This window comes from Notamacropus eugenii, chromosome 5, assembly GCF_028372415.1.
Source record: "Notamacropus eugenii isolate mMacEug1 chromosome 5, mMacEug1.pri_v2, whole genome shotgun sequence".
Lineage (NCBI taxonomy): Eukaryota > Metazoa > Chordata > Mammalia > Diprotodontia > Macropodidae > Notamacropus > Notamacropus eugenii.
Genome location: NC_092876.1, coordinates 139,516,249 through 139,529,015, shown reverse-complemented (window position 1 = coordinate 139,529,015; position 12,767 = coordinate 139,516,249). Strand labels below are relative to the sequence as shown.

The 12,767-nt window shown below is 39.6% G+C and overlaps 1 protein-coding gene across 4 annotated transcripts in view; it reads right to left on the bottom strand.

The window, feature by feature from the left end:
• USP28 (ubiquitin specific peptidase 28) overlaps positions 1-11,990 on the bottom strand; it is a 70,356-nt gene extending 58,366 nt beyond the window's left edge. For 3 of the 4 annotated variants that reach the window (XM_072611067.1, XM_072611069.1, XM_072611070.1), the window contains exon 1: positions 11,763-11,990. In XM_072611067.1, the coding sequence (XP_072467168.1) occupies positions 11,763-11,819 (57 nt within the window). In that variant the 5' untranslated portion in view covers positions 11,820-11,990. Of the gene's footprint in view, positions 1-5,167; positions 5,256-11,762 lie in introns of those variants that run through there. The other variant, XM_072611068.1, reaches the window with a different exon arrangement.
• Between the last annotated feature and the right edge of the window lie 777 nt (positions 11,991-12,767).

The following is a 12,767-nucleotide window of genomic DNA, read 5'->3' as shown; positions in this document are numbered from 1 at the left end:
GTGATCCAACCATTCTGGAGAACAATTTGCAACTATGCTCAAAGGGCTATAAAACTGCATACCCTTTGATTCAGAACAAAGAGTTGTTTTTTTTTTCCCAAAGAGAGTTTTAAAAAAGGAAAAGGATCTACACGCACAAAAATGTTTATAGCCACTCTTTTTGTGGTGGCAAAGAATTGGAAATTGAGGGGATGTCCATCAGTTAGGAATGGCTGAACAAGCTTGTGTTATATGATTGTGATAGGATATCATTGTGCTGTAAGAAATGATAAGTAGAATGCTTTTCAAGAAAACCTGGAAAGACTCACATAACTAATGCAAAGTGAAGTAAGCAGAACCAGAAAACATTGTATACAGTAACAGCAACACTGTACAATGATCACTTGTGAATGACTTAGCTATACTTGGCAATAGAAAGATACAAGACAATTCCTAAGGACTTATGGTGAAAAATGCTATCACCTTCAAAGAAAAAATTGATGGAATCTGAATGCAAATAGGAGCATACTATTTTTTACTTTATTTTTTTCATGATTTTTTTGGTCTGTGTTCTTTTACAATATAACTAACATGGAAAGGTTTTGCATGATTGCACATATATAACCAATATCAAATTGCCTGTCATCTCAGTGAGGAAGGAGGGGAAGGAAAGAGAGAATCTGGAAAACAAAAATTTAAAAAAACAAATGTTTAAAATTGCTTTTACCTGTAACTGGAAAAAAATACTTAAAAATATAGTTGTTTAGGCAATGATAAGAATTGGAAACTGAGGGAATGCCCATCAATAGCTGGACAAGTTGTAGTACATAAAAGTGATGGAATGTAATTGTGTTGTAAAAAATGAAGGAAGAGATGATTTTGGAGAAATAAGAGATTTGTATAAAATGCTGCAGATTGAGAGAACAGAAACAGGACAGCAATTTATACAATGACAATGATACTTGAAGAGAACAGTTTTGAAAGACTCAGGCACTCTAATCAGAATGACCAACTATGACTTCAGAAGACAAACAATGAAACACGCTACCTACCCTTCTCTTGATAGAAGTGAAAGACTCAAGAGTGCAAAATGAGACATCTGGTTGTATGTGTTTGTGGGTGTACATTCACACAAATATTTAAATTTTTTCTTTAAGACTTGGCCAATGTGGAATTTTTTTTTTTTTAGCTTACTACATACTTGTAACAGGGTTTTTGTTTTTCTTTCATTCTCAATTAGCAAGGGGGAGGGAGTGGGTGCCCAGAATTTGCTGATTAAATGAAATGTTATTTTTTTAAAGTTCTTTTTTCTGGTCTGGACAGATGATTTCAATGGTACAGGTCCAGTAAGAAAATTCCCCTTACCAACGTGCCTTGGCAACTGCTTTAAAATTTATATTCTTATACTTGGGAAAGAGCTCCCTATTTGTTAAAAACTTTTGGGAAAAATGGAAATCAATCTGGCAGAAATTAAGCTTACACCAACAGCTTACACCATATCCCACATTATATTCTATGAACATAAGACTTTAATAGTAAAGATCATACCACAAAATATCAGAAAAAAGTAGATCATAAACCTTTCACAGACATGAGTAGGAGATACATTTCCACCTCCCCTCCCCCCAGGGTTCTTAACTGATTTATTTTTAGTCACCTTTTGTGAGTGTGGTGAAACCTCTGGACCCCTTCTCAGAATTAAATACACAAAATAAAATACACAAGATTGCAAAAAAAAAAAAAAATTCATATAAAGTTGTCAAAAATATCATTTTTTTATGACAAGGTGATGGATTCCAAGTTAAGAACCCATGCTTTAGTCCAATGTCTTTGTCTTAGAAATGGGAACTTGAGGACTAAGTGAAGTTACTTGCCTAAATTCTCATAGATCCCTGGGATCCATTACTATTTTAAAAATGTATGGGTCCATGCCTCACTTATACATGGGGCTACAAAGTATTTTATAAACAAAACAGCTTGGGGGACAAATTTTGCAGCTCTCCATAGAACAGGAGATATATTTTTAACCAAACGAGATAGCAGCAATTACAAAAGATAAAAGAGATCATTTTAATTACATGAAACTGAAAAATTTCTACTCAAAATTAGTTCACTTAGAATAGGAAAGAGAAGCCATGACGGGGCGGGGGGGGGGGGACAATACTTTTTATAAAATTTCTCTGATAAAATCTGGTCTCCAAAATATGTAAGCAATTAATACATACACAAAGACCAAAAGTCATTTCCCAATAGATAAGTGGTCAACAGATATGAACAAACAGTTCTCAAGAGAAGAATTTCATGTTATTAATAACTGTATGAAATACTACAAAATACTACTAATAAAAGAAATGCAAATCAAAACAACCCTGAAACTTTACCTCGCACCAGGCAAATTAGGAAACATGGCAAAATACTGGAATAGTCGATGCTACGGGAAGACAGTGAGCACATTAGCGTATTGCTGGTGTAGCTGTGATGTGTAAAACCATTTTGGAAAGCAATTTGAAATTACACAAATAAAGAGACTAAAAATATATACCCAAGTAAAGTCTATACCTTCGTTCAAAGACATTCTAAGACTAAATTATACCAGAAGAAGGCCATTCATAAGAAAAAAAGTCCTTATCTACACCAAAATTTTAAAACAGCTCTTTTTTAAAATAGCAAAAAACAAAAACAAAAAAACACCAAAAACAAACTGGAAACAAAGTAGATGTCCACTAATTGCAGTATAGCTAAGCAAATTGTGGTACATGAATATATTGGAGTATTACTATGCTATAAGGAATGACAAATACAGATAAGCTTGGAAAGAACTACATAAATTGATAATCGAATGAAGTAAGCAGAGGCAAGAAAACAACATACATACATAAATACAACAATGTACATGGCAAGAATAATCACCAAAAACATGAAAAGTGAATTTGCAAAATTACAAAGAACACGCATAGTTCCAAAAATTATATATGAGGAGACACCTTCCAATCTACCACTTTGCAGAGATGGAAGGTCCAGAAATATGGTACATTGTACTTATTTTTTACTTTTTTCATGTTTTGATCTACTCTGCTTATTTTTTCTCTTTTTTTGTCTTTTTTTGTCTTTAAAAACATTATTTGTTAAAAAAAAAAAGATATCAATAAAACTTATTTTAAAAACTTAAAATCTTTAAAAAGTTGCCAAGTACACAGGATCATCGATCACCTAGTGTCAGAGGCAGGTCTTATAAATCAAGCTGGCATTTATTAAACACCTATTATGTGCTAAGCATATGTTGTTCAGTTATTTCAGTCCTGTCTGACACTTTGTGACTCCATTTGGGGTTTTTTTGGCAAAGATACTGGAGTGGTTTGCCATTTCCTTCTCCAGCTCATTTTAAAGATGAGGAAACTTAGGTAAACAGGGTTAAGTGACTTGCCCAGGGTCACACTGGTAGTATCTGAGGCTGAATTTGAAGTCAGGTCTTCCTGACTCCAGGCATTTTCAGTCAGCTTGTTCAGGGCTATACAAATGAATATCTGTGAGAAGCAGTTTGTAACCTGGCCTCAAGGCTGAGTTTGGTACCCATGCTATTTAAACCACACAACAATGACTTTTCAAGAATATGTGAGAAATACCATTCACAACTAGTTAAATCCAATTTAAACTCCTTAGAGGGAAATATATGAACTCATAACTCTAGCTCCACTTCATCTGTCTTAATTGTTGCCATCTATCTATATTTCCCCAATATCCTCCTTTCCTACAGATCCATTACCACCTTCCATGGTACTTTTGCTCATTTTGTTCTCTCACACCACCTAATTTGACTTCCTCCCCTTCTTGCTCAAAAAATTACCATAGTAGCTAGGTGACTGAACACTAGGTCTGAAGTCAAGGAAGACCTGAATTCAAATCTGGCCTTAGACATTTACTAGCTGTATGACCTTGGGCAAGTCACTTAACCTCTGTCTGAGTTTTTTTTTTCCCCTATATCTGTCAAATGTACCTCCCCTCCCCAGGCTAGTTGTAAGGGTTAAGTGAAATAATATTTGTAAAAGCACTTTTCCATCCTTAAATCCCTATATATTTCATTTGAGAGATGACTAACAGCAAACTAGGGGAGAGGGGTGGTTTAAAATCACTAAAAGTTCACTTAAAGATATATGAAAGGTAGGGAAAAGGAATAAATCACATCTAGTGTAAAAGATATGAGTTTTGTCTCTAACTATACTGTAAATTTCCTAACTGGCGTGGTAAAGCAGAAAGGGACCTGGAGTTGGAAAGGCTCTAAGAAATTAACTAGTTCAATCCCTAGCGTTTGACTGATGAAGAAGCTCAGACTTTGAATGACTTGCTGAAATTCAGTCAATGGCAGAGGAAGGATCTGAACCCAAGTTATCCAACTGCATAACCCATGTGATTGTTCTCCTATTCCATGCTGTCTTAGTGTTTTTCAGTTTCCTCACCTTTAAAATGAGGGGAGTAGCATCGATAATCTCTAAGGATCCCTTTTAGTTGCAAATCTATGTAACTATGACAAGAACCAAAATCACAGGATTAGGTTATAACCTCACAGCAATATGCTGTTCAATAATTGCTAAATTGAATAAAATGAAAATGGCCATTTAAAAAATTAATTTCATTTACTTCAAACTATACTTATGCATACTCCTTAATCCCTGTAATAGCATGGTTTATGATTCTACCCATTTAATTACACCACAAGCCAAATTAAATACTCCCCAATTACATATAGATGGGAGTTTAAAGCAATGGAAAGGCCACTGAACTGAGTGGGTATCTTCATGTTCAGCTTCAACCACTGACTAGCCAACTGACTGGCTGCAGCTTAATCTCTCTGAGAATCAGTTTTTCCACCTACAAAATGAGAAAGTTGGATCTGGTTGACTTCTAAGGTCCCTTTCAGTTCTAAGCCTATAAAATACAACATAGTTATCAGACCTGTTGAGATTCACATCCCAACTTCTTCAGGACTTCTGAGCTTGTTCTCTCAATGGAAATTTACAAACTTCGCTTGAGACTAAACCCTACTATGGCATATGGGCAGGTCAAAACCTGTTAGGATGTGACACTAGTTACAACCTATGTATAACCCTTTTGCCAAGTATACGGTTTTCAAAACAAAGAACTCTTCTCTTCTAGCCCTAGAGGCAGGGAAAATAGACACGTATACACAAACCATTAGTGAAGAAACTCAGGCTTTTTGACTTCCACAAAGCTCAGTGATTTTATGCAAGCTCCTTCAGCTTTATGGACCCAAGTAAGTGTTCCTGAGAAAAAAGAAGAGTAATTGTCACTTTGCAAGGAACCACAAACAGTAAGAGGCAACCTTGGTAGGCAGGATACATGCAAACACAAATTAGCCCAGACTCATAGTATTTCATTTACAATGGATTAGGAAAACTGCTGGAATCAGTTAAACAGCTGGTGAAAGAGTCATGACCTTAAAACCATCAATATAAACCCTTTCTCTGTTAAGAAAAGTAGATTTTCCTGCATGAGATGAAACTTTAAAGTTCCATTCAAATACTTTGGTGTAGAGATGTTCTTCTTACCAGTCTGCTGCACAGAATTCTTGACATCATTTGCTTATGCTAATATGTTTCTCAATTTTAAATTAATAAACAATTGACGTAAAAGTCTATTCTTTCACTATATCCCAACATCTGAAAGAACACATCTTTTAAATGGCCTGAAAAATTACTGCTGCATATTTCTAGTTTTAAAAAGAATGGTGACCAAAGAAAGTAATAATGCTATTAGGGTTCAAGGAAAATACATTATTCTGGAAAGCAGATAAAGAAAGGAATTTAGTTATGAGCTACTGCAGTAATTCAAGTCAACATTTATTGAGTACCTACTAAGTACAAGGCAGTGGGCTAGGGATCAGGGATACAAGGACACAAATAAAATACTTCCTGACTTGAGTTTACATTCTACTGTGAGGTGGGGTCATGAGATATAACATGCATACAGATAAATCTAACGAAGGTATTTTGAGGAGGGAGAGAACACAGTAGTCCAGGCATGAAATAGACTAAAAGAAAGAGAATTTGTCTGTTTTACACACACATTATACCTCTTCAGCCCCTAACACAACTGAATATAGGACCTATTTTTTGAACTGAGAATTTGAAAATTTTTAATTTAACCAATTTTGATCAAAATTAATATTTTTTATTGAAAAGAGAATAGAAAAAGAATTGTACATGAAACTGTATTATGTCTTGTTTTTCCTTTTGAGGATATATAAATTCAACATGGAACTTTCAAAGCTGGCCTACTTGTCTATAATTCCTTCTGTTCTCTTCTATGCTTTAAAAAAAATTCTTCCATAACCCTCTTTTCTTAATCCCCCTTTCCTTCCTCTGTGGAAAAAAAAAAACAACAACCAAAAACCCTTTTAACAAATATATATAGTTATAGTCAAGCAAAATAAAATCCTACAGTGACTCAGTTTTCAATGTACTTCTCATTCTGTACCTTGAGTCCATCACCTCTTTATTTAATGGCTCACTAACAGAAATTTATCTATTGGAGAATGGCTCTTGTTCTTATAAGTTTTAATCAGTTCCTCACATATCTTGGATACAAGACTTTTATCAGAGAAACTCGATGCCAAGATGTTTTCAATCAACTATTTCCCATCCAATTTCACATGGGAAAGAAGCAAAAAAAAAAAAAAAAGTTTTGTTTCGTTCAGTTTGAAATGCTATTTGGACACCAAGGTGGAGATTACAAGAATTTTAAAGCTGGAAAGGTCCATGTAGATCATTCAACCAAATACATCATTTTATAGGCAATGGGCACAAGGCTCTAAGGAATTTGGCCAGGATTACCAGTATAGGCAGAGCTGTGATCTGATGCCCTAGTTGCCAATGCTCTTTCTCCTTAAATTATTTCATATTAATAAAATGTATACATACTTTCATACACTCTATATGCTCCCTCAGCATCTTCATCTTTATACAGTGGGGATAAGAACAACAATATCTCCTTTACAGAGTTGTTGTGAAATCAAATGAGAGAATATAAAAAGTGCCTGCCTTGCAAATCTTAAAGTGGTATAGAAATGGTACTTATTACACATCTAATGTCTCATCCACATGACAGCTTCAAAGACCTGAGGAACCCTATCATGTCTTCTCCCTTCCTTCCATATATACCTTTTCTTCTCTAGGTTCAACAACCCCATCGCTTTCAGTCTTCATTTAGGATAGGATTTTGAGGCTCTTCACCAAGCTCCCATGCTTTACTGCTTAGAAGGCTACAAGCTGAGAGCTACAAGTTATATTAGTCCAACTTCTTCATTGTACAGAAGAGGTAAGGGAGATGAAGACAGATTAACTGACCTGTGGAGGGCCACACAGAGAGATGGTAAAAGTCAGAGTCAGGCCCTCTAGTCCCAGTCTCTCCTGAAAAGCACTCTGCTGTTCCTTATCAACATCTAAACTGTGGTGACTCAGTTTGTAGCAACACTACAAAACATGGTCCCTAATCTTGGGCACTAGGCCTATTTTAAAGTGGAATAAGATCAAACTGGCTTTTTTTAGTTGCTAGGTCACACAGTTGACTCAAATTGAAGTGACAGTGGCTTTGAAAAAAAGAATTTAATTCATTTAACAAACATGTACTGAGAATTTGTCATGTGCAAGATACTCTGCCAGGTGCAAGACACTCTGCCAGGTGCTGGGAGAGACACCACTGGATTAGATTCAGTCTGCATCCTCAAGGAGCTTGCTACCTAAGTAAAGAGATGGGCAGAGAAGCCTGAAAGGAGGTAATGTAAATGGAAAAGGGCAACAGACATGAAAAGGTTTTTGTTACAGTTTCAAAGTAACGGATATCTGTGTATGTTTGAAGGTAACAGAGGAAGATGAAGAGAATGAAAATTCTGGAGTTGACATGGATTTGTAGAAATAAATCCCTTAGAAAGAGAACACAAAGGATCTATGTAGCAGAGGTGGACGGATTCCTTTTGGAAAGAAGAATAAGAGGCAACAAAACTTTGGTCAAATACAGTAGTTAAAGTTACTACCATAATCCAAGTTAATGGTCATATCCCTCCGTTCCATTAATTAATAAACTGTTTTTTTAGGGAATATACATAAAATGTGGGAGGAGGTGGTTATAAGACATTGCTGTGTCCATACAAAATACATCAGTAAATTTTTGAAAAAAATTAAAAGGGCATTTCCTTCTTTGAGACTTTAGGGAAAAACGAGACAGTAAATACAGAAATAAATACTCAAGTGGAGTTAAGATGGAAGAGTCAGTCCCTGCTGGATAGACTCAAATTACTAATGAATAAAAGGAAAGAAGTTATCTGCTTAGATGGAAGGACTAGGAGTCTCACAAAAGTGGAAGTTTAAAACAGGTGAAGAGTTCACCAGGAAGTCAGTAAAGAAGGAATAAGAGGACTGCTCATCCAATTAAAGGCCACTGTACTTCTCACTGTATCACTTGAGACTGCACTAGTAAAAACATACTTGCTATAATCTAACAGTTGCTTTCCTTTGATAAAAAATCCTTATAAATAAACAGAACACATGGTGAGCTCTCTTCTGGTAAGGTGCCATTTGTCAGTTTGTTTTATAAATACTCATTGTTTAGACTAACACCCTTTGCAACCGATGAAGCAACATTAGAGTGCAGAAGCAAACCAAGAATTTGCTCATTAATGTACCAAAAAAAATATAAATGATCAACAAATCAACAAGGGAAAACAAATAGCTATGAATACAATTTTTAGAATTGCAGAAAAATTAATAAGCTTTTTTAAAACTATAGAAATTATTAGGCTGCTATTATGTAAGAATAAGGTTAATGCCCCTCAACAGATAACAGGTTTCGTGAGATCCCAAATTGTCTTCATGTGAATACTGCTACAATGCACAGGTTCGAAAAGTGGGTGATACCACTCCATGCGGGGGACATGCTGGAATGATCCAGCTGGGTGGCATTTTTTTTTAAAATAACACAAACTTTTAAAAAATAGTTATATGGTTAAAGAAAGATTTCCAGGGGGGCATTAAGTAATTTTTTTAAAAAAGGGGCAGGAGGTCAAATAAGTCTGAGAACCTCTGAATAATGCTTTCTCATATAGCGAACTGAAGTTTAATGAAGTTATAAAGGTTAGTACAACAAAATTAACAGAAAATTTGGTAAAAGAATGATTAAGTCTCGCCCTAAGGTTGTTATTTTGGCAATTTATTCTAGGACTACCACATTGTTTTCTGATCATAATAATGAATGGTTATGTAAAGATCTTGTGACCAGCTTTTAAAGTTTCAATAGTTTTGGAAGGTAAAGGAAGTGGTAAAACACTTTTAAATTAGCAGTATCTTTAAAGGGTGGAGATATAAGTACCAGAAAACCATGCAAGGTCTTCAAAGAATTAAAGTTGCAGACCACCCAAAAAGCAATGGATAAATAGATGTAAAGAATGAAGTAAAAAAAAAGAATGAAATATCTTACCAATAAAAGAAAGGTGCATGAATTATCTTATCAGAAAAATGTATGATCAAAAAAGGAAGACAAACTGACGTATAAACTATTCCACTGGCATTGCAAAATGTCATGAAATCTAGAGAAGGTGTACCACTTGTAGAGGACTTGTAGAAGAATGTGGACAAGGGTCAAACAGGAGAAGGCTTGGAAGGATTTCAATTTACAAGGTCAGAGGATATTCCAACAGTGAAGAGACAGTAGTTCTATGAAGTGTTGTTCATTTGCGCCTGACTCTTTGTGACGCTATCTGGAGGTTTTCTTGGCAAAAATACTAGAGTGGTTTTTGATCTCCTCTGTCTCATTATACAGATGAGGCAACTGAGCAAACAGGGTTAAATGACTTGGCCAGGGTCACACAGCTAGTAAGTGCCTGAGGCTATGTTTGAACTCATGAAGATGAGTCTGCTCTAAACTTCTATGAAGTATAAGTCCATTATAACAATTAAGAAGAGGAAGTTATTACTGATACATCCATCATATTGGAAAAACACTTTTTTTCACATCAGATTCACTCCAACTGATTGGCTAACTTGAGGCTTGAAACTAGCAAGAACAGGAAGTAGTCCAAATATGAAGTAGCACTTCACTCTTCTTCATTTGTCTGAATAGAGCAAATCATCAGTACAATATAGCAGATGTCATCATTCTACAAGCTAACCAGGGATCAAACTACTCTTGATGTCACTGTGATTCCAAGCCCTCCAAAAATAGTTTTGACTTAACCAACCTATTTATTAAAGACCTAAATATTAGTTGTACTCTAAAACAAAACAGATCAGGACACAAAAACTGAGAGCAATGACTGGATGAAAACCAAGTTAATCTAAATGAAACTGCCATTAATATAAGTATGTAGTCTCATTAAGTAGCAAAGATACAACTGATCTAAAAAAAAAGGCTCACTGTCTTTTAAATGTTTCACTTCTCTTGATCATCAACAATGTCTTAAAAGTAAAACACTCTGTCTCCAAGACATTGCTCTCAAAACAAACACTGATTTTTAAATCAAAAGAGACAATTTCAGCTCAATTTCCAGTGGTCACTTGCAAGTGACATATATATGAACTAAATAAAAGTCTATTTCCTTGTGGGGAAATTTCTTTCTTTCTTTTAAAAGAAATTCTAAATAAAGAGACTTGAAAGAAATCCAATGCAACTCTTAGGTTATTAGCTATGAGCAAAATGTAAGAAATAAAAGGCAAAAAGTATTCTTAATGTTTGTATGTGTGCATATATGATCAGTTTGATGGTTTTGTGGTTTAGTCAGTCAATCAGGGTCTTCCAATTTCCAAATAAGACTTCTAACACCTAGTACACTTTCAACATTTCCAGAAACCACTTATCGGAGTCTCCTCATCCTTACTATCTTTGGGGGGATGGGGGTGAGGGGAGAAGTACAGTGATTGGGTATAATGTACTTTTGTATCAGCAAATCAAAAAAATTCAAATAAAAGTTAAAAGCAACTTCTGGCTTTCCAGAATGACAGCACCTGATGCCAAGCACGAGTTTCCTCGGGGCAATTTTTGAGCATCCTATGTTCAGTCACACCTTCACTTTCTCCCAAACCTTAGGGATCGGTGTGAACTACACCAGATTCCTTGGATAACCGTGCTGCTTCCTATCTCCCTTATTCTTTTAATGGAAACTGTTACCAACAAGGCTCGCCCCCTCTTAAAGACCTCTCTGCATGCCTTCGCACTTATCACAGTCTCTCCCGGGGGAGCTATTTCTGGCCGTGTCCTCCTACCCCAGCCCCTCCCCCAATCCCACCATCAGACACCAAACTCCTCCAGAGCCGGGGCTTTGTATCCCGGTGGGGGTCTGGCCTTCATCACAGCCTGGACTCTGCCCCCGTCCGAGGGGGTGAGGGAGGCTCTCCCGGATTAGAGCTACCCCCCAAGGGCAGTGAGGATCCGGGGCACCAGCATTAAGTCGCTTCTGCCGAACAGGTCCTTTCCGCCCAAACTTTTCGGAGCCCTGGAGCATCCACAGCCAGTCCGCGAGGAGCGGCCAGGCCCCGAGCTCCCAGCCCCGGTCCTCCTTCGGCCGCAGGCTGCGCTCGGCCTCCAGTGCCCGCGGCTTAGCTCGCTCGCCCGGTGCCGGCAGCGGCACCAGCGCCTGGCCGCCCGCCCGGCCTCCATCCGGCGGGCCCTCCTCCTCCTCGTCCCAGTCCTCTCCCCTCCCGCCTCTGACACCGCTCGGGGGCCACACGCGCGCCGGCCCGGCCCCGCCCTCCCGCCCGCCCCGGTCCCGGCGGGCTCACCGAGCCGTGGCTCTCTGCCGCGCTCGCCGCGTCCTCCTGCTGCAGCTCCGCAGTCATGGCCGGGACCACCCTCCCCTCCCCCCCACCCTCCGGCTCGCTCGCTCCTTCTCCCTCTCTCTCCCTCTCTCTCCCTCTCTCTCCCTCTCCGCGGGCTCCGCGGATATCCCGCCGCTGCCGCCAACGCCGCCGCCGCAGCCGCCGCCGGCCTCAGCCCCGAGGAGGAGACCCTCCCCCCGCCTCTGCCTCCGCCTCCGCCTCACAAACCCCCTCCTCCGGAGTTCGGTTCCAGCCCCGCCCCCTTCATTCGCCCTCCCCCTAACCTGGGCGCGCGCGCGCCTCGGGCGGGCCCACCCCTTCGCTAACACCGGGGCCGTGCGCGCGTGCGCATGAGGGGGGGAGAAGCGGGGAACGAGGCCGCCCCGCGTGCACGCCGGCTGGGGGGCGCCGAGGCGAGCGGGAGCGCGCTCGGCCCAGAGAGAGCCGCTTTCCCCTCTTGTCCCCCCGCCCCCAGCGAGTCCTTCCGCTCCTCACGTGACTTTGCCCTAGCCTCCTAACGGTCGCCTTCTCCTCCTCTGCTTGGCCGCGGCGGTTGGGGCTCGGGGTCAGTTGTCTGCCGGGGAAGGAGTTTGGGGAAGCATGGTTTCAGATCTCGCTCCCTTCGGTCCCCGACTCCCCCTGAGTAACCCAAACCTCCACTTTCCCCTCGGTGCTGAAACTCGAGGGCCGCCCCTTGGAAGAGGCGCTCAGAGCACCTGCGGCTTCACCTAACCCCATGGAAGCCCTGTGGTCTAAAAGGGGAAACTGAGGCATGCCGCGTCAGCGGGGCCAAGGCCGGCTCCTGCCCCAAGGCGCTCCGCACGCTGCTGCTCGGGTGGATGGGAGGTCCTCGTTCAATGGAAAACTTGAAAGGCAAATAAAAGTCCCAGCACTTGAACGACGCGCGGGCTCGACGCGGTGTGAACCCGCAAGAAGCGAGGATCCCGCAGCCCAGCCTCGGGCGGTGAC